We start from the raw sequence: 24334 nt of genomic DNA, 5'->3' as shown, positions 1-24334 counted from the left end.
AGTATTCCAGTCATATTGAAATATGTTATACATGTAATTGTTATTAATGTTAAAATGTTAAAATTGTTATCACTCTTTGTCACTTGAAAAGACAAATTAACAAGATAATTTCAAATATTTTGTATTTTTCCAGACGGTGTTATGGGACTTCCAGTTTGGGTGCCAGTATGCGTGGATGCTGTGTATATTCGCCATCACTATTGCATACAGTATACCATGTCCTCTTGTGACTCCTTTTGGTAACATATGTTCCTCTATCATTATTAGCCAGTTCTCCTCTATGTAGTCTTGTACTAGTTCTACTCCCTCACATGTTCTGTTCATGCACAGTTCGTGTGAGTGAGAAACAGACCGATGAATTGCAAATTTTATCATTGTACAAAATTGTCGCATCACCCTCACAATGTTTGTGTTCCAGAACATTTGTCAGTACCTTTGCTGATACTCCTAAAGCTTTTGATGCTGGCTTACGGAATTTATTAATGGCGTAAAGTGGTTTGCCCCTTTCAGCATTAGCACGGAAAAAATTGTACACTTTAGTCATCAACTGTTTCATGTCAGTGTTCAACTTCATTTTTCATCAGACATGTTTATCCCGTGCACAGCGAGAGTGGCTGTTCCGTTTCTGTAGTTTCATTCCGCCACGACAGATAACAACTTTTGCATTTTCAATGATGATAGTTTCTTAGACAACATGTTTGGTGGAGTCCGGAAAATGTTCAAATATCAGAAGGCTGTTGGGTATTAGTAAGTCATAGACATGTGTACTATTTATATTTATGTGGCAATTTTGTACAATGATAAAATTTACACAAACTGTTAAATACCTCATATACTGACATTAAATATTTTACATAATGTATAGACCAAAGAAATAAATCCAATGTCCTTTAAGATATGATTTGTCAGGAGGCAGTATTGCCATGATGTTTGATAGAACTGGAGCAATAGATTGAATAACTGGTCAGTCAGTCAATCTTGTTTGTGTCAGCAATCATTGATGAGCTCATGATACAAATCAATATTCATAACAAATAAAACATCAAATAAAAGTTTAAAAATATGTTTGCTATTGTTTCCATTGCAGTTTTCTGACTCCTAAATCTGCAGTGTTACCGACAAATTCACATGCATATCTCAGCAGGCAGTACTCATGATTATAATCTATTATCATGTGATGAGTGTTGACAAGCATGATCATTAGATCATATATCTGGCACAGATGGTCATTATTCTGAAGTTCTGTCTTTGTCATGTTGCAGGTTTAGTGTACCTTGGCTTCAAGCACCTGGTAGATAGATACAACATATATTTTGCCTACAAACCTTCAAAAATAAACAAGCACATACATGCCTCAGCTATAAACTTTGTGGTCATATCGGTCATCTTCCTGCAAGTCAACATTGTCTTCTTCACTGGGCTTCGAGCAGGTATAACCTATCTCAATGACAAGAAAATCTATTTATAGCAAATAAGGGTTTACAAAGGGTTTACTTTAAATTGATCATTAATACTAAGAAGTGCAGTAAAATCATCAAATTGTTGTGCAGAAGGTTGAAAACAAACATTTTGGGATTGTGATATTTTGTAAGGTGCAATTAGTATGTGTGTCTTCATTTTGGTGAGAACTTATTTCTTTACACGTCAGTAGTATCAGACTTTGAATGGCTGATAATAGCATTAGTGTCACTTGTTACATAAATTTATTATTGTCGCTCTGGGGTAAAGTAATATCTTTTACTCAGTAATTGATATTCATACATCTCATGCCTTCATTTCATTTAAACCTGTCGTTCTAATGAAAGAAAACAAAAGTTATGGAGTGTTACATCATGGAACTGAGCTTTTCAAGGGTTTGACAAAGAAGTTAGGACATGTATTATTTAAGGTACCTTACCAAATGTTTATCAGAGATACTGTAGTCACTTGTTCTATCCTACTTTCAGGCTACACCAGTCCGGTGTTCATCTTCTCCTGCGTGGCCTTATTCATCACTCTCCTTGTGTTCAGTGGCAGGATTGGCTTTGGCTGGTTCAAACACCTCAGTCCTATCAAATACAGGGTGAGCAATACTCTCATTTAAGTTTTAATCAGATAATTTCCTACAGATGATCAGCAGTAACCATCCAGCAGAAATACAGCCAGTGTCATCAGTTTTATATGCTGGAAGTGTTAAGTAATGTGACGTTACTGAGCAAATGTCTGTCAACAAAGTCATAATCCATTGGGGACCATTCATAATTTATGGCGAGGAGGGTGATGATTATTTCTATGGAGCATTTACAACGTGAATGACCCCAATTAATATCTATGTACAAAGTAACAACCAACCAACGCCCCCACCCCCACCAGCATGTCAGGTACAAATTCAGTGAATCCCTCCTCCCCTTCCCGTATATCTAATCATAATCATTAGTGTTTTTACTGTACAGAATGTGCACAAAATTGATGTACCCCTACCTCCCCAGAACAAATTTGGTGACCCCCCTTAAAATCATCATCACACCCCTAGTCATAAATTATGAATGGTCTCTGGTATATAACCAGATGACTGTAAGTGAATCCCTGATGAAGATGGTAATAGTGGTACTTTCAGTATAACTCAATAACCATGTAGCCTAGAAATGGTGGCTGTGTCCACCATAGTCCATGGGGTAATTGTTTTAACACAAAGTGGTCATCAGTGTTAAGTTAATCGGTGATAATTGTAGGTGTTGAGACTGATACATATGACAAATATGTAAAAGTTTGAATGTATCTCAACTTGTTTCACACACATTTCCCTCATATTATTTCTCTGCATGTATTCTCTTCAGGTTTCCTTGATTTTGCGATAGCTATTGTCTGTATTCAAAATTTGATAGTAGTCTTATTATTTTCAATAGCATTGTGTTTATGTCCAGCCATTTGGTCTGCTTTGTAGAAATATAAAGCTATGGTATATGGTGGAGAGTCTGTTGTAAGATTTGTTCTATGTGTTACCTGATTTACCCCATAACACCCTTCACCTGCTCCTGCCCAGTCAGCTTGCTTCTATCTGCTGTAAAGACTTGTACCTGACTCCTTCTCTCAGAGTCTGTTAAATGTGTGAAATACTTTTCAAAGAGCAACCAGTTTCACTACACATGGTATATAGATGCCAGAGAAAAGAAGTATCCAGTTTTGTGTTCATTCTTCTAATGTATGAACTATCACCATATTCTTAAAGGATCATTTCCTTAAATGTAATGAAAGAATCTAATGCTGGCTCTTCTGAGTTTTTTGATAGAAATTGTAATTGTAAGTCAGTAATGCAATTTGGATAATGGTGCAATCATGGAAGTATCTAAGGTGAGCTGGTCTGAGATGCCAGTTTTTCACGCTGAATGAAGGAAATTAGTGTATGAGAAAATATTAGATATTTGTGCATGACTTGAAATCAGTGTATTTCCAGTAGCAGTAGCAGTAGAAATCACAGGAAATGGAGAGAATTAACACTCAGTCATGGTTCAGATGTCAAAAGAGAACCAAACCGTTTCTTTCATAAAGTAGTGCACAGAAATTATCTAAAAAACGTACATATCAGATCTTTACATTTAGCCTTCTTTCTTGTTACATGGAATAAGAACATTGCAACGCAGAGAATAGAAAAGCACACACAGATATTAAATAACATTACAGCAAACATTATCAAAAGAAAACTTATTGCCTAAATTCTATCCATGAGGTAAGAAATTTGGAGGTTGTGTGTATAACCCAGCTAGAGTAAGCTCCTTGCTGAATGCTTGGTGTTACCCAGTGGTTGGTGTATGTGCATGTTGGTCAGATGTTGACAGTCGGACTACTCTCTCACATCTGTAACTATTTATTTTTGCCACTCGTTGGACAGACTGGCTTAGATGGGCCTGATCTCTCCGAGTACCAGGTTGGTGATATTTTAATTGCTTTGGTTCGGATGTTGAATCATCAGAATGTCGGTACTGAAGTTGCAGTATGTACCTGCAAATGTTGCAACAATCCAGGGTGAATATTCTTTGTAAAGGGCAATTTTTTTCCACAACTATGATACTATTATTATCCTCAATACTATTATTATCCTCATCCTACACTAGTTATTCAAGTGTTCTTGTACATGTGAAGGAGTTGTTTTAATTTGAATGCATTCATTTTGATTATGACATGATACATCTCCAGTTTCAATCCTATGTCATATGCCATATGCGTCAATAACTTTTTCTATGAATGGAATTAGACATGCTGTTGTATGTATTACTAATGTTGTGATGACAGTATTTCATTGATAAATATAGGGGAAGTTACTTCAGTGGTTAGGTTAACACTGTTGCATTGAATGTAACGTTAAACTACCTCTGAATTCAAGGGCAAATATAGGAACTATTTCAAAAGTGACAATTTGCTTGCCAAAGTTAGTCTGTTTGGAATCCTCTACCCTACTACCTCCTCCAAAAACATTAACTCCAATCTGTAACCTTTGCACATACATGTATCTTTAGATGGTACCTTGTTACTGATAGTGTTTTCACAACTTGATAATATGGTCATGATAACCTTTCAATAACAGGTGTCAAAACCCACTTTCTTATAGTAATATCATCCCCTGTATGTACCTTTTGCACAAACATTCATAAGATCTGAATGTGCCTCTATTGTTATTACTGGTACTTTGTAGTAAATTTATGCTGTCACAAATATGCTTTTCCCATACAACATATAATATTATTCTTGGCTTAATGATCAGCACGATTGTTTTCTCCTGTTTGTTAAATGCAGTTACATATGCTCTGAAATTCATATTAGTTCAATGTCACCAAATATTTTGCAAACTGTTACCTTTTGAAATTGACTGAACACATGCATGACAAAATAAATGCACAGCATTGAAATGACCCATTGCAAAAATGCGAACTTTGCTGTTAAATAACCACATTCAAAGGCTCAGTAAATGTGTACATGTAAATTGACGTCTGCCTCTAAATCTCTTAAAAACTGATTAACTAAGGGGAAAACATTGACTATTTCAGCACTTTGCAACTGATGACTCAGCTGCAGAAGGGGCCCCCAAGGTATGTATATTGTAAAAAGACTTCATCAGAGGTTGGGGAAGGTGATTCTCAATGAGGCCATTCGTGCCATTTGGTCAGGGCATTTACTTGGGATAAATAATCCATAATATGTTGTAAGCTGTTAATTTTTTCTAACCTTTTAATATGGGGTTGAACATTCTTTTAGTGAGTGGGTTCAGTTTTATGCTGCACTCAGCAATATTCCATCTGTATGGTGGCGGCCTGTAAATAATTGAGTCTGGACCAGACAATCCAGTGATCAACAACATGAGCATCAATCTGCACAATTGGGAACCGATGACATGTGCCAACCAAGTCAGCAAGCCTGACCACCCAATCCTGTTAGTCGCCTTTTATGGCAAGCATGGGTTACTGAAGGCCTATTCTACATTGTTTAATGTAATTGACAATCAAAACAATCATTGACATTTGACATTGCAATATTATCTTGTCTGGTACTGGGTATTTCAGGATATGAATGTTCTCTATACTTGTTTTGGAGTATCGGTTGGTATAAAAACTTTCAAAGAAATCACCAAACAAATGCACAAGCATGTGGTTTGTTCCAGCAACAGTGATTTTCTGTGTTTGCTTTCATTGAATATGCGGCAGGTTTTAGTCATGATACACTCTTTATGGGTGTTGTGTCTCCATTGTAATTAGTGTGACCATTTCTATTTAAAGTGCATGCCACTATAGTTTTTATTCCTTTCTGTTAGTATTCAATGGTATATGCCAGTTTTAATTCCAGTAAATGTCTTTTTAAATGTGAGCTGTGATTGATAAGGTGACAATAATCTTTTCAGCAGTTGATAACAATCATATTTAATCTGGAACAACTGTTTGCAGCCATTTGTTGCTGGTGTCCTGCTGGAGAGAGAGGAGGGCAATGAGAATAGTTCCCGGCCAGCGGCATCCTATGGAGCAATGGATAGACCTGTAGACCCCGACATGTCCATTAATCAAGACGATCGACAGGGCGACTGACATCACTCAACAGCTGTCATGGCATAATGAAATGTGTGTGCATGCTGTACTGCATGGATTCCAGCTTAAGCTGAAATTTGATGGTCTTGTTCAAGAACTATATGCTATTTGAAAAAGGAAACTGATTAGGAACACTGCAGTCTATATACCAGTTCTTGTGAAAATCTTTACATAATATATATGAGCTCTTGGTGAAAAATTGAAATGGCTGTTTTCCCATGGTTCCCTACCGACACACAACAAACGGGCATGGCTCATTGAAATGCATGTACTGGAACTTGTTTTGGCAGACAGAGGAAGTGGGTCAGCACAAGGAAAACATTCTTTTTCACCAATGTTTAGGAATGTGTTATCAATACAATTGAAAGCATAACAAATGTATGTGAACCTTTTTCTTGAGAATGATCATACTGTGTACTGTAAAGAGACAAGAGAATGGTAATAATAGGATTTTCATAGGAAGAAATCAACTTTTCGTTATGTGGTGAGAAGTGAGGAAAAGATGCATGATGCTAAACCAAGGGGTATTGAAAGTTATTTAATGCTATGATAGCTTTGACAAGCTATGCAACTTTGGAAATGTATCCAAAACAGTAGCTAGACATTAGTTCAGGATTTCCTGTAGCGTTTGCTACAACACATATCCACATGCTATTGCTAATCAAAGAAGGAATACCTAAATGAAAGGTCCCAGTATGTATACAAAATGATACTGAATAGATAGATATAGATATATAAATATTTTAGGTTCTTTCATTTGTTTTTCTGAAATGAAGACCAATATTTCTGTATCATGAAGATTTTTTACATTTTCAGTTCAACCATTATGTTCATGCTGTGAAAATATATGCTCAAACTGAAAGTGTTTATAGTTTAAGCTGGAGAAAAACATTTGACATTGTTAGTATATATTAGAGTCTGCATTTCAAGCTGATCAAATGAAAACGGATGTTAGTGCAAAATAGAAATTGGCAACATTGGGAAGCTTCATTAGTGTAATATGTGAGGAATGAGTTTGCTAAAGACATGTGTAGAAGAAATTTACTGTGTATATATCAAACTGTGGAGAAATGACATATTTATATAGCCAGGGTACTTAATTGCCCTTGAGAGAAAATTACTGTGATGTGTGACATGCATTATTATAACCATCACATAAAGTGATAAGGATTACATTCATGTTCAAACATCTTGAAACTATTGTATTTTTACTTGCTGCATGGCCCTTTGTACAAAGTGTGATATCTCCTGACATGAAACTACTCCTGTGACATTTTGAATAAGGACCAACAGTGTTAGGCCTACATGCATGCTTTGTTGTAAAATCCTATCACAGAATATGAAATTTCCCTCTGAAATATATTTATAACTGGTCTGAAATTTATTATTGAATCATGTGTATATATACATGATGATGACCTAACATCACAATGGTACAAAGGGTTGTGACTGATCATTTTGTACCCACCAACATCGTTTGATGCTCTGTATAAGGTCACAAGAATAAGTCACTCCAAATTCTGCATTAGATAGTCTATATTCCATACCATCATGCTGTGTTTAATCATGTCATAATTGTCTTATGTCAGTTTGTTACAAAACATGAAATGGCTGTGCTCATGCTTCCATTTGATGGTGTTTTGTAGTATCATTTGTGGTTTGGAATCCTGCTTTTTATATCAGGTTTCAGAATTATGTGTATGAATGATGTGAATGTGCTCTTGTTGAGAACTTGAGGACAAATCTGCATTTGTACTTTCATACCACATGTACATTATTCTAAATAAAAACAGTTGTAAGTTAGAATTCTGATAACACATGTATGCCAATATGGCCATCAGTGAAAGACTGAAATATTAACACATCAAAATGGGAACATCATTGAAAAGATTATAATTAACTTTGTCTGTCTTTTTTAAGTGTAACTCTTTTTCTTGAAAGTATTTGGAAGAAAATGGTGTAAAGACAGTATTCGAAATTAAGCTTTAAAGGCAAGGGTCTTTGTCACTAATGTTAAAAGTTAAATATAAAGAGGGTTCCTGGATTCAAATAATATAGAAGCAAATCCCTAGGACCACCAGACACCCTTAATTTTGAACAATCTATTTTAACATAAGACAGTAAAGTGATTAAGATCAGTTACAAATTGTCCCCAAGCTGCAGTTGTACTGTGTACATTTTAGAGAGTCTCTAAAGTATTGATAACTGATTGATGGATCGCATTATCTTTCAGTTGCTTTATCACCAGTGACATTTCCAGTCAAACCGTATTCAAGTTTTGTATGCACTCTCATTATTTACCATTCAAAAAAAGTAGGAGATACTGGATTTACAAGATTATTAAAATGCAAATGATGATGCTGAGGAAAAAGATGATGAATTGGGAAAATGTGACAATTTCTGCCATTCCTTTGGAAATGTTCCATCTGTATGGATATATATTACTTTTTCTTATATGCAGTGGCATTGGCATCTGGTATGCAGTCAAAATGGAATATACCCTATTTCTTTTTGAATGGTATAAAATCATCCTTACCAGTGGCCATTCACTCATTGAATATGCTGCTTCTGCTGCTGATGTTTGCTAGGTTTGATGTTTTTATCATAAAACACATTAATTTTATGTTATTTATGTATATCATAGTTTGTGTGCAATAGATAAATTATTGTCATTTAAAATATATTCAACAATGGTGTAAATAATCAAAGTCTATGATTTGTTAACAACTGGGATTCAACATGATGATAATTGTTTGGTTTCAACTGTGATAGTATGTTGTAGATATTGAGGATATAGTGTTAATGTATTTATTATTTTTTTAGTTGTTTTTCTGTTGTTTCTCATGGTTCATATGTCAGTGCACATATATTTGTTTAAAAGAATTCTAGAAAGAATTTCATAAGGATACTTTACAAATCTCTGATTATAGTACTGTAACCAACTGCACTGCAAGTAAGTTATTTTGTCATATACATTTAGGGCGATTATATTTAAGTTTTGAGATGTGTAGCTACATTACTAAACTGCTGAATACTATTCAGGCTACAAAGGATAGCTCACCTGGGCCATCCAGCTTAGGGGAGATTGTATATTAGAGTTGTCTCAACTTTGACTTCACGTAATGTGATACCGTGTCATAAAAGACTGTTAACATGAAATGAAGATACTGCATTTAGTGTCAAGATGGAATATAAAATATCATATACATGAATCTTATTTTGTCTTTCATAGTATATAGGTAAATGTGAACCAAAATTTTGCAGATGACCTCCAGAGAACTTGGCTGTATTTATCCTTTCTTGCCACCCTAAGTGCAATTCTTTACCACAGATACAATATAGTATATGGTTGTTACATAAGTGACTGTACAGAATTATGAAACATGACATTTTCAGCTTTTCAGAATTGAGTTAAGAACCAAATTATTCTTTTCATAGCCTCTGTGAAATAAAGTAGCAACATCACATAATTAAATCCAGTTCTGTTTTTAGTTTTTAAACTAAATTATTGTCATCCTCTCTGAGATGTAAGCCAATTTCGCTATGAATGTAAACTACTGTTTATTATGTAAACTATCCTTTACATATGATGAATTGCAGTCTTCATTGTTTCTGCAAAAGCATTTTTTTACAGTTAAGTTCCACTGGAAATTTGCTAAAATCAACATTAGATTAGTGTTTCAAAGCATTGTTTCACCCTTCAGTGTCTATCTATTAATTATCTAGTACTGATACTATTTCCATGATCAACTGCATGCATAATTGTTTTGATATACATTTTTATCATTTGTAGTAGTATATGAAATTTCTGTCAGATTTGACAAAAATAAAATTCAGTGTATACCTGTGCATTGTTAGATTTCTTATGTGTTATTGACCTGTGCATTCTGAGGTCTGTTTATATTTATTTGTTTTGGTGTCGTAAAATTAATAAATCTATCTTCCATGTATATGCTTTGTTGTTGTTATCATTATTCGGACTTCTCACAGAAAGTCACACCCATGACAGTCACGCCATGTAGCATTATGAGTGACCATGAATTAAAGTACATCATCATTTTACTCATTTCAACTCAACCAAGTAATTGTCAAATCTCTGAAACCACATTGCCCTGCCATGATATTGCTGGAATATTGCTAAAAGCAGCGTAAAAACATACATACTCATAATTAAAGTGAGTTTCAGGCCATTGTGTTTCTAGTTCCTGTTAAAAAATTCTTTCAACAGTCAAATTCTGCTAAAAATTTCTAAAAGTTATTCCTCAGAAACAAAGAAAATAGGGTTTAATTTTCATTTGATTGATGAATTAATAATTAGAAAGAGATCGTTCTGTGGTCGTCATCACTATTGAATTTTGCACACAACATGGTCATGACTGCAGAGCCGTTGTTTTTTTTTTCTGAGATAAGATCTGCTGAACCATGTGGCTCTACATATCATACATAACAGGCAAACATGTTAAGAATATTAATGTTGATCATCCGTTGTGAGGTAAACAGTGGCAGCACCTCTGTTGATTCATCGCAGTTTTAAGTGTGTATCTCCAAGGAACATAACATACATAGGAACAAGCTCACAAAAACAGCAATCTGTTCATCTGATTTCAGTACCAACTGCAGAGAACATGGCCATATATCCACCTACTAGTATACGGAGAAGTTGAAAACAATAGAATGTGCTTAATAAAACTATATTGATACATATTTGTAACATACCTTGACATGAGCATAAATTCTTTCATATTATAATTACTTCATTATGTAAAAGGAACAAATTAGCTCAGTTCATGAGTATCAATAGTTAAGTCGCGTCTTTGAGCTAAGCATGTTAACCTTTTTATGTTATAAAATTCTTAGACAACAGCACACACAAATAGACAGTTGACCATGACAATATGTAATCTTGAAATGATACGCTTAAACTGTGATACATGGCCTATGTATGATGCATGTTTGCAAAATGCTTGTTTTAACCTTCTTACAAAATAGTTCACCCCTCTTAATGTGAACTTGAAAATTTAACGAAAATGCTGATAGGCCATTTGCATCTTGCTGTTGGAGATAATGCGGGCTTCCAATGTCTGATGTTATCATTATACTCTGTTGTCATTATTTCACTCATGAATTTCACTTATAAGTAAATCAATTCATAGTACTTGTGTTCTTAAATCTGCAAACTGAAATGCATGACATGTTATGTCCAGTGTACCAAAACACACATCACACTGTGGCCTTCCAAGTGGTTGAAACACAAGGAATATACACTTGAGAGTCACGAACAGATTATCTTATCACCAGCTAAAGAGTTCTGTTTGGTCCTCCTCTAATCCGAAGAGCCAGTTTCACATCTCGAGGCATGATGGTCACTCTCTTGGCATGAATGGCACAAAGATTGACATCCATGAATAAACCCACCATAAACGCTTCAGTGGCTTCCTGTTTCAAAAGAATGTCAGCTTGAAATATCAAAACCATTTCTAAAAAGACATGCATGTGAAGAAAAAATATTTAAAAAAAAAAAAAAAATGTTACCTACAGAGATGAGAATGGGTATGAGTGAAAAAAGAGTAAAATAGGCTGGACCTCTTTGGAGTCAAGTTAACTGAAACACTATAACATATCATGAACGACACCAATGCCATCAAAGGCACAGAATTCCACAGATTCGCGGAAAATTCTCATCCCTGTATCTAGTTATGTGATAATTCTGTTCATCTGATTGTTATCCACTTCGTTCAGAATGACTCAGTATGATGTTGACAGACATACTATAATCATCAACCTAAAAGCTAAAACCTTTTCCAAATCGTTTAAGACATGTAGATGATACTGTACCTGAAGTGCCAGGAGAGCTGGCGTCTGCATCCTCAGCCCCGACTGGATTTTACCAACAATACCCTTTACCAATCTTTGGAAAGGGAGTTTCTTAACGACCAACGCAGTGCTCCTCTGGTACTTTCTGATTTCTTTGAGAGCCTTCGTGCCTGCTCTCCATCGTCTAGGCATCTTAATTCCACCAATTTGTACTTGTGCTGAAGATTTATTTACTGCGTTACGGTTTCTCTTAGTAACTAGTAACTTTTGAAGGGATGACTGGCTGTTTTCAAACCTCAGTTTGGGGGCTTGTTTAGTACGGGCCATACCAGTCTAAAATAGGATATCGTTGGTTAAACTATACAGTTTCTGTTACCAAAAACGATAAAGATATTGTCTATTTCCGCAACACAACTCAGCACCATTGATCTTGAGTGATCTTCGAGTTTTGTTGACCAGCGTTCGATGAAATGCGTCGTCTGCTATGAAGACGGCACGTGGGATTGTGTTGATGACGTCAAAACGTAAACAAATGGAACTCTTCTACAGAGAGAGGTACGCATGCCTCTAAGTCACATGACCAAGCACTAGCACGTTTATCATGGAGCAGGTGGAAATACGTCGTTTAAAACTTGAGTTGGAGGCCAAAGACAAGGAAATTGAGCGACTGAGGGCAGCTATGGAAGTCAAGGTACCATGTTGTCTCGTTGTTACATTTCATATTTACATGCATTATCAGACGGAAAGACATCTGTCTCTCACAGGGAGGCGAGAAAGGTAGATAACTCTAAATATTTCGTCATTATTGACAGACCGCATACATTTATCCGAACACCCTGTCTTTGACTATTAGACTACACCCTTTACATTTGAACGATATCTCAATGTACAGTGATAGAGTGAAACAGCCAGTTCTAGTCACATGCCTCAAACGTTCATTATGTCATGAGCATGCACATGTTTAGAAAACGTAATCAGAACAACTAGGTGACTAGGTCTGGACCTCACTGTTAATTAATTTTTTTTCCCAACAGATTTGTTATAGCATGAACGTTTGTGTCCTCATAAATAAGTTACGTGGCAGTAATCATATAACTGAGATTTATGAACAAGATCAACGCAATAGTAAATCTTTCATCATGTGTTATCATGGGGTCAGGATCTGTTGAATGAACATTATGGAGCAGCCACAATTTTGATGTTGTATCCAAACCTGCATGCCAGGTTACACTCAGTGCAGTTACAATGAAGATCTATCAACTTGTTTATGATAATTTGTAAAACACATATACGAAAAGAAGATTGTCACATACATTTAAACTATTACACAGAGATGACAGGTATGTCTGTCATTAAATATAAATGTTTTTGGTGGCCAAATTTAAGCTATTCCAAACTATTAGTCCACTGCTTTTGCTGTACCACTACCAGATATCAGTGCAATAATTTCACTTTAAGAAGAAGTGTGTTTCCTACCCAGATTATCAAACTGACCACTGAAGTAAGATAGATTAAACAATACAACAGGGTATGAGCACAGTATTTGTTGTGTTTCCTTGAATTCAGGCTGATTTTGAAACAGTGACTGAAGTAAGTAGTCCATCACCGGAAACAAGCGAAAGAGTTACTGAGCTGACAAAGGAAGGTATCGGTCGTTACAGCAGGCAACTCATTCTTCCCGAGATAGGTGTTCCAGGTGAGATAAAGTTTATAACTTTCTATGCCTTTAGCCCTACAGTGTTACCATGGTTACATCACACTGCAATAAGAAACATTTTCAGTGTTCATGCAAATTCATATCACAACACCTTATGTACAACTTAATTTCAATTCAAAATAGTGAAATATGGTTCTTTATCCAAACCCATTTTTTTACACTGTATGTAGTTTTGTCAGAATACAACACTAATACGTACTTTCATGATTGATAAGTTGTGAATCTATTTCCCAGCCTTTGCCTTCAAGAGACTTGTGGGTTTTATGTCTTTTTTTTCAGGTCAGTTAAAATTGCAGAAGTCCTCTGTACTGATTGTTGGTGCTGGCGGTTTGGGGTGTCCAGCAGCAATCTACCTGGCAGCAGCAGGCATAGGTATGTTTTTGACATGTGGTGAGTTCTGATTGAGAGGTCTGGCTATCCCTGACAAGTGTGATGTAGGAATGCATACATCAGGTAAACTTGTGTGATGTATTAATGTATATTTCAGGAATGTTTGAGTCATATTTAATGGTAATTAATGGTAAGCTGAAGTATCCAAAGTGTTGAGTATTCCATCCCATGTTGTCTTTCACTGAAGGTATTGGTAGATTGTTTTTGTATTTAATGCATTCTATTCCTTTGAATCCAACTCATTGCAATGAGTGGAACTTTTTAGACATCTCTCTACTTATGACGCTGTTGTCAGCCTACTAATGAACACATGTCCATGCACTGCACTCATGAGAGGGATATGTATTGTAGTTTAACTCAAGGAACAGAAAGTAAGTTGAGCTATTGTGTGTTGTCAACATATGCCAGGGAAATATGCAGCTTATTTAGAGCTTGGTAAGCTAGTGTGATGTGTGATTGTATTGTTTGTTGAAGCTAGTGTGATGTACCTGTATATTTGTGATGCATGGCTATGTATTATTTTATTATTTCAGGTAAGCTGGGTGTTATAGACTATGATGAGGTGGAACTGAGCAACTTGCATCGTCAGGTGCTACACACTGAGGACAGAGTCGGTGTTGCCAAGTCGGCATCTGCCACACATGCATGCAAGAGGGGAGTATTAGCCATGTGCTGTACACACAGCAACGCAGAGATGCTTGTCAGGAACACTCATATGCTTTCCTGGTTAATTTTGGAGAGCCTTTGAGTCTACTGTGCTTGGCACTTCATAAAAAAACATTTGTGGCAGATAAGTGAAATAGATGGGGTAGATTATGAAGATAGCTGAAATGAACCATGAACAGATATGTTATCATGATGCTGTAAACTGCCTCGTGATGATCAAGCGTTATCATGATGCTGTATACTGCCTCGTGATGATCAAGCGTTATCATGATGCTGTAAACTGCCTTGTGATGATCAAGCGTTATCATGATGCTGTAAACTGCCTTGTGATGATCAAGCGTTATCATGATGCTGTAAACTACCTTGTGATGATCAAGCGTTATCATGATGCTGTAAACTGCCTCGTGATGATCAAGCGTTATCATGATGCTGTAAACTGCCTCGTGATGATCAAGCGTTATCATGATGCTGTAAACTGCCTCGTGATGATCAAGCGTTATCATGATGCTGTATACTGCCTCGTGATGATCAAGCGTTATCATGATGCTGTAAACTGCCTCGTGATGATCAAGCGTTATCATGATGCTGTAAACTGCTTAATGATGATCAAGCGTTATCATGATGATGTAGACTGCCTAATGATGATCAAGTGTTATCATGATGCTGTAAACTGCCTAATGATGATCAAGCATTATCATAATGCTGTAAACTGCCTAATGATGATCAAGCGTTATCATGATGCTGTAAACTGCCTCGTGATGATCAAGCGTTATCATGATGCTGTAAACTGCCTAATGATGATCAAGCGTTATCATGATGATGTAGACTGCCTCGTGGTGATCAAGCATTATCATGATGATGTAGACTGCCTCGTGATGATCAAGCATTATCATGATGCTGTAGACTGCCTAATGATGATCAAACGTTACCATGATGCTGTAAACTGCCTAATGATGATCAAGCGTTATCATGATGCTGTAAACTGCCTCGTGATGATCAAGCGTTATCATGATGCTGTAAACTGCCTATTGATGATCAAGTGTTATCATGATGATGTAGACTGCCTCGTGGTGATCAAGCGTTATCATGATGATGTAGACTGCCTCGTGATGATCAAGCATTATCATGATGCTGTAGACTGCCTAATGATGATCAAACGTTACCATGATGCTGTAAACTGCCTAATGATGATCAAGCGTTATCATGATGCTGTAAACTGCCTAATGATGATCAAGCGTTATCATGATGATGTAGACTGCCTCGTGATGATCAAGCGTTATCATGATGATGTAGACTGCCTTGTGATGATCAAGCGTTATCATGATGATGTAGACTGCCTCGTGATGATCAAGCGTTATCATGATGCTGTAAACTGCCTAATGATGATCAAGCGTTATCATGATGATGTAGACTGCCTCGTGATGATCAAGCATTATCATGATGCTGTAAACTGCCTCGTGATGATCAAGCGTTATCATGATGCTGTAAACTGCCTCGTGATGATCAAGCGTTATCATGATGCTGTAAACTGCCTCGTGATGATCAAACGTTATCATGATGCTGTAAACTGCCTAATGATGATCAAGCCTGGGAGGTTGTTAATGTTACTGGTTGCATTTGCAGTATAACTGTAGTCAACATCTGCAACCTGGTGAACTGAAGGTGTCAGTACTGTTGGTATTCAGGATATAACAGTAATGAATAATCATGACTTATTTACACTGCATCTTTTCTATACACTTGTGCATGCTGAAAGCACTTACACATTATTACCCTGGAAAACCCAAGGTGCCTGGGAGGTGCTAGTCTCTAGTCTCACTACAGCCAGCTCACTCTGACAACATGTCGTCTGAGAGTTCATCCTTCTTGTGTCATTGTCACCATATTATGAGTACCAATTAATTAGAATATGTCTGGTTGCTATGTTACAGGCTGAACTCTTCAGTACAGTATGTTCCATATCGACTACAGCTGAACAGCTCAAACGCCCTGGACATCATCTCACAGTATCCTTCTTGACCTTTCTGTTAGATGTTCCTCAGTTTGCACCAGATACAACCTGAGATGAAAACCCAGCTGAACGACCAAATTCCAGTTGCACTGCTTTTATTGTAATATGTAATGAACGAAATATGCTATTAGATTATTTTGATGTTTATATTCGGAGGTTTACCTCACCTGGTGCAAGTTAGACTACTATCTAGGTTGCACTTTTTTATATTGGGTTGCACCAACATTTGGGAATGAAAAAACATGGGTCCACAGCATGGTTACCCATATTCCTATTGAACCACTGCAGATTTACTCTATTTGACCCATGAACGTTCACCTGTCAAACAGGTCTCCACTCCATGCATTTCCCTTGGTGTTTTTAAGACAGCAACTTACAACTTGCATCACTTTATTTTTCATATTAGGTGAGTAATGTTTGCAAACATAAATTTGTGTTTGTGAACACAGACAAAATAGTTATCTAAGATATAGAAAATTTGTCCTACTTTTGTTTTCAAACTATGTTTTGATGTTAATTGCTTATATCCAATCAGATAATGCATATTTTATATGGCAAGCTTTTCTTATGTCTGCTACAAAATTGTATCACCATTTAAAGGACAAGTAGAGGAACTAAATAACAATGTATGTGCTGCATGAAAACACAAATGACAAACGTTTTTAGTTTCTTTAGCCATCTTTACATGGCATCCGCTCATTCCAGAACCCACTCAATCATCCTAGAGTGATAGAGTGAGCTGTGAGTGATTTTTAGTTCTATGCAATTTTCAGCAATATTCCACCGACATCATGGCAGCGAACACTTGAAATAGGCTTTGTGCATTGTACCCTTGTAGGGAATCAAGCCTGGATCTCTGGTGTGTTGAGCAAACGCTTTAACCACTAATTGTGAAAGAGGTACATTTTTGTACAAGTGTTTTGTTGTGTCTCTTAACTTGTAAGGTATGATGTTGTGTTAGATGCCAGTGACAATGTGGCGACCCGCTACCTGCTGAGTGATGCCTGTGTGATGGCAGGGAAACCCCTGGTGTCAGGCAGCGCGCTCAGGTTCGAGGGGCAGGTGAGTACAGGACACATGGGAATGCAAACAGTCAGCCATCTCATAGTTGTGACTGGGCATATGGCTACAGATTATGAAGACCTAAGTTGTCATTTCATCGGTTGTTTGTTTGTTGTTGAACACCTGTTTGTTGTCATTTTATGTGTTGCCCATGCTTTTGAAAACCTGCAACATATGTCATATTTGGGATTTCACTTTCTTAGTAAAGTACAAATTCTAGTACTTTTTTTCGGTTGAGTCCCATCCGGGATTCGAACCCGCACCCTCAGAGTCAGGCACCTAATCGCCAGCACACAAAGTCAGCCGCCTAGCCCGCTCAGCCACCGCGACTTCCACAAAAATGAAAGTCGGACAACTGGTAGTCTAGACTGCGTACTTTGTGTACCCCTCTGATGAGTGTAAATTGGCACGGCTCCCACGGCCAAAAGCTATGACTACACGATGCCATTTAGAAAGTGGTCAAATGCAACATATGTCATATTTGAAAACCTGTCTGTCATATCAATTGTCATTGCTTTTGAAGACCAGTCTGTTGTTATTTATGGGTTGTCCTTGCTTTTGAAGACCTGATTGTTGTCATAAAGTGGGTTGTTCGTTCTTTTGAATACCTATCTTTTGTCATTTAGTGGGTTGTTCTTGCTTTTGAAGACCTGATTGTTGTCATTCAGTGGGTTGCTTTTGTATATAGGTGGTATTTTTGATGACTTGTCATTTCATTAGTATTTCTGACAAATTTCTAATTTTGTCCGGCATCAAATATCAGGGTCTAACTTGCATTGGTTATCAGTGTGAAATGTTTCATATCAGTATATTTCACATGAGATATGCATATGCTTATTGTTGTTATTATATGTCAATTTAAGATATGCATGTTGTTGATTCACTGTAAGATATGAAATGTACAGAATACTTGCCAGTTATCTGGTACTGTTAATTATCATAGAAATTTATTATTGTATATTTTAATTATCCATCATAAATGACACTTCACAGGGACATGCATGCTGTATTGAGCTGGTTGTGTTTGTGATGCAAGGATTTCTGGCACATGGGTCAACACTCATGGTTCATTTGGCCAACTACGCTAAGGGCCTGTTTTACTCACTGGAAATATTATGATTTTTGTAGAAATTTGATGTTGTTGTTTTATATGGAGGTGTGGAATGCTGTAGTATGAAAGATGTCAGCCAGTATCTGGGAGTTTTAAGGTGATGTTATGTTCTTCCAGCTGACTGTGTACAACCACCAAAAGGGGCCATGCTACAGATGCCTCTTCCCTAAACCTCCCCCACCAGAAACAGTCACCAACTGCTCTGAGGGTGGTGTGTTGGGAGTAGGTCAGTATCAGCACTATATACAACAAAAATAACACTATTATGGCCAGTCTCATCTCATATAATCCCACAACTTTGGGAATGGAGGACACTTTACGTGTCTGCCTATTGGGTATTTATGCTCCCTGTGTGTCTGACATCCACAGTGGTCTAGTGGATAAACCACCTGCCCAGAGAGTGAAATGTGAGTGGTTTGATCCCTGGGACAGTCAAACCAAAGCCAGTAAAAAATGATGTTTGTTTTCCTAAGCCTCAGCACTGAAGGATGAAAGAGGGATGTTTAAAGTCAAATTTAGAACATGGGGATCACATTTCACATTTGGCATTGCTTTTCAGTGGGCTAGGACTTAGAAAACAACATTTCTCAAGGTACATTTGTCAACATGTCTATGCACACACACATATGCATGCATGTCTATCAAATACCCATCTCCCTTCACCTCACTTCACGACTTGGTCATTGTTTGGTAGAGAAGCATTCTGTTCTTGTTTCAGTTCCAGGGATCATTGGGTGTCTGCAAGCCCTGGAAGCAGTGAAGATCTTGGCTGAGATAGGCAGTATCCTTGTGTTACCAGTGATGTATTGGTGTGTCATAACTCACCTTCTGGATGAGCTATTCAGGGAAACTGGGCTGAAAACTGTTAACTAGCTGTATGTTTCACAGACTCTGAAGTAACCTGATCTCACCAACTACCAATGATGCTCTACCAATGATGCACCCTTGTGGGGAAGCCAGTTGTCCCCATTGAAAACTGCTCTGCTGGTCAACAGAGGTGACTCAATGGATCAAGTGGTCAGATTGAGTGCTTTGGCAGCATGTCATCATGTCCTTGAGGTCTGATTTTTGTGACAATGTTTTACAATGAATAGTCTAATCTGCCTGTATTTCGTTGTATCTCCTATGAATATGGGATTAACTGTCATTCTTAAATATAGATCTACTAGCCAGACTCAGTCATCTAAGCATCACGATTTTGCTATGGATCACAGGGAACATGAATTGAATTTTTTTCTTCATAAACATAACTCAAAATCATCATTAAATATATTACATCTGGCCATGTCTGATCACTCCTCAAGACAAATAATCACAGCAAATAACATAATGAAATGACAGAAATGATGCACTGTTATAAGTTCCTTAGTCCCGTACAGCTAGTTTCAGCCAGCGACTGCTGCTGTTTGATGCGCTGGACGGGATGTTTCGCACCATCAAGCTGCGCCCCCGACAACCACAGTGTCCAGTGTGTGGAGACAACCCCTCAATCACCCAGCTCATAGACTATGAACAGTTCTGTGGGGCCAGAGCTACTGACAAGGTAATGAGGGCAGTGTTAATGATGACAGAACAGATCCTAAGTACTGCTGCCTCACGACTCACAAAACTCTGTGTGACATTTTTCTAGCTGGTGTTGCGTTGGAGGCAGGCTCTTTAATCCATATGCTTCAAACAAAGAGATTTGACATTAGTGAGGGAACATCAGGTTAACACAGCAGAAAGAAATGTAAAAAACTCAAAATACATTAAATCCACCTCATTGCATCTGGCATAACCTTTGGCTGTGGCATAAACGTCATCAGGGTATGTGACCAAACTTAGCCTTGGCATCATTATATGCCAGTTTGGGGAAAATATTTCCTACTACACCATCTGCAAACTTTTACTTGACTAGCAGCTTAAGGCACTGATTGCTGCTGGAGAATATATAGTTTGAAGATCTCCTCATATCTTTCTATTTATAGAACTAAAATATATCACCATCTTAAACAAGTTTGAGTTGTGAAATTGTTTCAGGAACATGCTCTAACAGTATTAGATGACACAGAGAGAATCTCCCCCAAAGTAAGTAATGTTTGCATGTAATACATTCATTTTATCAAGTTTCAGTTAATGTTATCTTTAGTTTTGTCACATTCATTGGCTTATTTTATCAAATTTATTGATTGGTATTTCAAAATGTGAATTATACCATTTAGTTATGCTGAATTTGAAGACCCAAAAGAACAGCCTGTAGAAGGGGTTGGCGCAGCAATAGGTAAAACTTTCATGAAACAGTTTGCTGGTGATCAGTAACTGTGAAGATACTGGTTAGAATTCATCTTCAGTAACCCTTCCTAGTCGGGTGGTCAGGCTTACTGTCTTGGTTGACACAGGTCATTGTATGCTATTTGTGCAGATTGATGATGTCCATGCTGTTGATCACTAGATTGTCTGGTCCAGATCTGATTATTTATAGACTACCCCCATATAGCTGGAATGTTGCGGAGTGCAGCATAAACACTGAACTCATTCACTACAGAGAAAGGCTGTACACTCATAATGTTAGTCTCCATGGCACCAGCTGGACAAGATCCTGTTTTCAGCAATAAATATGATTAGAAATGTAATTTCAGCAGACCTTTAGGTTCATGTTGATTATTTTAGGTTTTATTGAAATTGCGATCATTGTCCGTGATTCATTGTGTTGAAATAATAAGCAACTTCATCACATAAATGTACATATATTTAAACATGTCATATAGTAGACAACAGTTACCAATATCATCATAGATAATAAAATAGAAATGGGAGATTCAAAACTTCACTGATATTGAATATACAATATGTTGTTATCCATTTAATTGGATATATTTCAGGTTGGTTGTTTATCACTTCATGTGGTTGATGTGCCAGCCCTTGGGTTCAGATATTACAATGCTTTATTACACATGATATAAGTACAATAATGGCATATAGGTTGCTATGGTAACAGATGTACAATTTTTATTGTATTGTAATATTGCACATTGATCCAGAGTTTTGATTTTGGATTGAATCTGAAGTGAAAACAATCTGATATCACTGATTATAGGAACTGGTAATTACATGTCATGTGTATTTAGAAAAAAATGTTATTAATTTGTGCTAGTCTGAATTTCTGACAGTGATATTTTAGTGGGGACTAAAACACCACATGGATAACAAATCCTGGGGACTTATTGTGACACATGGCATATGGTTCAAGGTTAATGTCTTGGGAGACATTAATATATACTAATATATAGCTAATATATACTACCTATCAAATGATTAGACTCACTAGTGCAAATGTAGCCACTTACTTCAGTCAACTGTTCCCAACTAGATTTCATTCAATATTCCATACCGTTTAAAGGCACTGTTTACACATTGACAGATGTATTGTAAAACAAATTCATAACTTTGAAAAAATTATTGTCATGAGTTCAATAAATGATGAAGCTCAGTGAAAATTGGCGAATGCATAACAAAACACTATACCAAAGTGCATCTGTTCACATGCATGACTTTTGTATTTAGTGCTGTTGTTTATTACTAAGTCAGTCTCAGTCTCACTGTTCAGGTTTCAGCTACATGTGGTTGATCCATTGCCAGTTTCAAAGGCACATGTCTTTATGAACAGAACATGTATGTTTAGTAAACCTGCAGCGTCAGCAGTCATTCAAATGACTTCTAATGTGAAGGTATTCCATCAGGTTATTGGGGAAATGGATGTTAAATAAAGCATTACAACATGCACTACACGTACACATGTTCCAAGGCATGTTATTAAATAGGGTGGCTGAGAACTGATGATCAGAAATATCATCAGTTCGAAGTATTATTGATGATTAAAATGATATGATAATTATGTCAGTGATAATATCGCATTTACTATCTCAAGAAAGATATATAACTATACTGGCACAATAAACAAAGCTACATCTGTATTTATAGACTGATGTGAAATATTTCTTTCAGACATTTTGGCTCTGAGTTACTCTTCCAATATTTGTCAATAATAAATCGATATTTAGTTAACGATTATTGTGATCATTATTAACTATTATCTCTGTGATACATATCAGCCAGTCTTGTGATGGAGCATATTGATTGGGCTAGAATGTATCACTGCAATTCAAACCGCTTTCCAGCTAATGCTTGCCATGTGTTGTCATTTTAGTTGTTCATGTTTTGCATGTGAGGTTTACCAGGAGATGCTGGTGAAGGGGTCACCCCATGTACTAGTGGACGTGCGGACAGCAGTGGAGATGGGCATCTGTCAGCTACCACACCCATCAGTCAGTATCCTTCCATTTACCAACCTCCATCCTCTTGTATCTAAATTTGTGAAACGATTAACACTACTTATCTGCTACTTTTGGCTTCATTTATGTTTTGAAACTTCTTGACTTGATCTTATGAATAGATTTATACCATGTTTGGTTTTACTTTTTGGACCCTGGACATTGTTTAGTCATATGGTAATCAAGGTTGCAAAATGAACAGTCAAGTGACCTTTAGCAATTTATGTGTGGCTTGTGAAAGGTTATGTATGGAGGAAAAAATAAGTTAAAGAATACTTGTTGGTTGGTTGTTGTTGTAAAGACTGAGCACACAATTACCTAAAATTATCTTGGAAAGTGTTTGTTAACAAATAACAATCTTACACCCATGTTGCAGTACAAGACCAAGATTTTCGGAACTCTCGTAGTGCTAGGATAGCCATAAGTTAATGTATGGCACTTACGACTGTTTTAGCGCTAAGGAAGCTTAAAAAATCTAGGCCCAGGATTTTAAATTGGCAGAGAATTTATCTGAGATATTCCAGTGTCTTTATTAAGCCAAAGTGCAGACTTTCCTTAACCTATCTAAGATATTCCAATATCTTCCGTAAACAAAAATGAGTGTATAGAGCGGTTGAAAGCCACCATCAAGAAACAGTCTACAAGTGATAACAGCCCATTGTCAGTTGTGATTGTGTGTCGGCGAGGTAATGACTCTCAGAATGCTGTCAGGTCCCTTCAAGATTCACTGTCAGACTGTAATGTAACACTGAAGGATATCCGTGGTGGACTGCATGCCTGGGCCAGACAGGTGGACAAGGATTTCCCTGTTTACTGATGGACAGCTGTGGAGGTCTGGGTCAGACAGGTGGACAAGGATTTCATCTTTCACTAAAAGATGAGCTGTGAAGGTCTCGTCCATACAATGATTTCCTGATTTACTAATGGACAGCTGTGAATGTCTGGGAAAGACAGAGACTGTGTTATATGACAGAGAGGAACATCATGAGGGACATCAGTAGAGAAAAATTCAAGAAAAGGTATTAACATGCATCTTTTCCATGGTTTGGTTTTGTGGGAGCATTCCTTGGAACATAGAAATAATTCCTCACAATTTGTATGCATGTAATTTAACCAGGATATGATCATCACTTAGGTAGACAAGAGCTATCACCGATCAAAGGGAGGTAATAGTCTGGGAACATGAAGTCTTCCCCATACACT

At 36.9% G+C, this 24334-nt stretch overlaps 2 protein-coding genes across 5 annotated transcripts in view; both read left to right on the top strand.

Moving 5' to 3' along the window:
* LOC137294030 (CSC1-like protein 2) overlaps nt 1-10000 on the top strand; it is an 82691-nt gene extending 72691 nt beyond the window's left edge. For 2 of the 4 annotated variants that reach the window (XM_067824949.1, XM_067824950.1), the window contains exons 19-24: nt 134-239; nt 1263-1430; nt 1947-2062; nt 3869-3904; nt 5022-5063; nt 5913-10000. In XM_067824949.1, coding sequence (XP_067681050.1) covers nt 134-239; nt 1263-1430; nt 1947-2062; nt 3869-3904; nt 5022-5063; nt 5913-6050 — 606 coding nt within the window. In that variant the 3' untranslated portion in view covers nt 6051-10000. Of the gene's footprint in view, nt 1-133; nt 240-1262; nt 1431-1946; nt 2063-2923; nt 2960-3868; nt 3905-5021; nt 5064-5912 lie in introns of all 4 variants that reach the window. The other 2 variants (XM_067824948.1, XM_067824951.1) reach the window with 2 other exon arrangements.
* A 2441-nt stretch (nt 10001-12441) lies between these two features.
* LOC137294139 (adenylyltransferase and sulfurtransferase MOCS3-like) lies at nt 12442-24038 on the top strand. Its single transcript, XM_067825119.1, has 12 exons — nt 12442-12555; nt 13431-13560; nt 13861-13953; nt 14505-14640; nt 16569-16643; nt 17593-17710; nt 18939-19047; nt 19540-19602; nt 20201-20364; nt 20841-20888; nt 23030-23129; nt 23701-24038. The coding sequence occupies exons 1-12, from the start codon at nt 12466-12468 to the stop codon at nt 23946-23948; spliced, it is 1374 nt and encodes a 457-aa protein (XP_067681220.1). The 5' UTR covers nt 12442-12465; the 3' UTR covers nt 23949-24038.
* The last annotated feature ends 296 nt before the right edge of the window (nt 24039-24334 follow it).

Source organism: Haliotis asinina, chromosome 8, assembly GCF_037392515.1.
Source record: "Haliotis asinina isolate JCU_RB_2024 chromosome 8, JCU_Hal_asi_v2, whole genome shotgun sequence".
Lineage (NCBI taxonomy): Eukaryota > Metazoa > Mollusca > Gastropoda > Lepetellida > Haliotidae > Haliotis > Haliotis asinina.
This window is presented reverse-complemented; position numbering and strand designations above follow the sequence as displayed.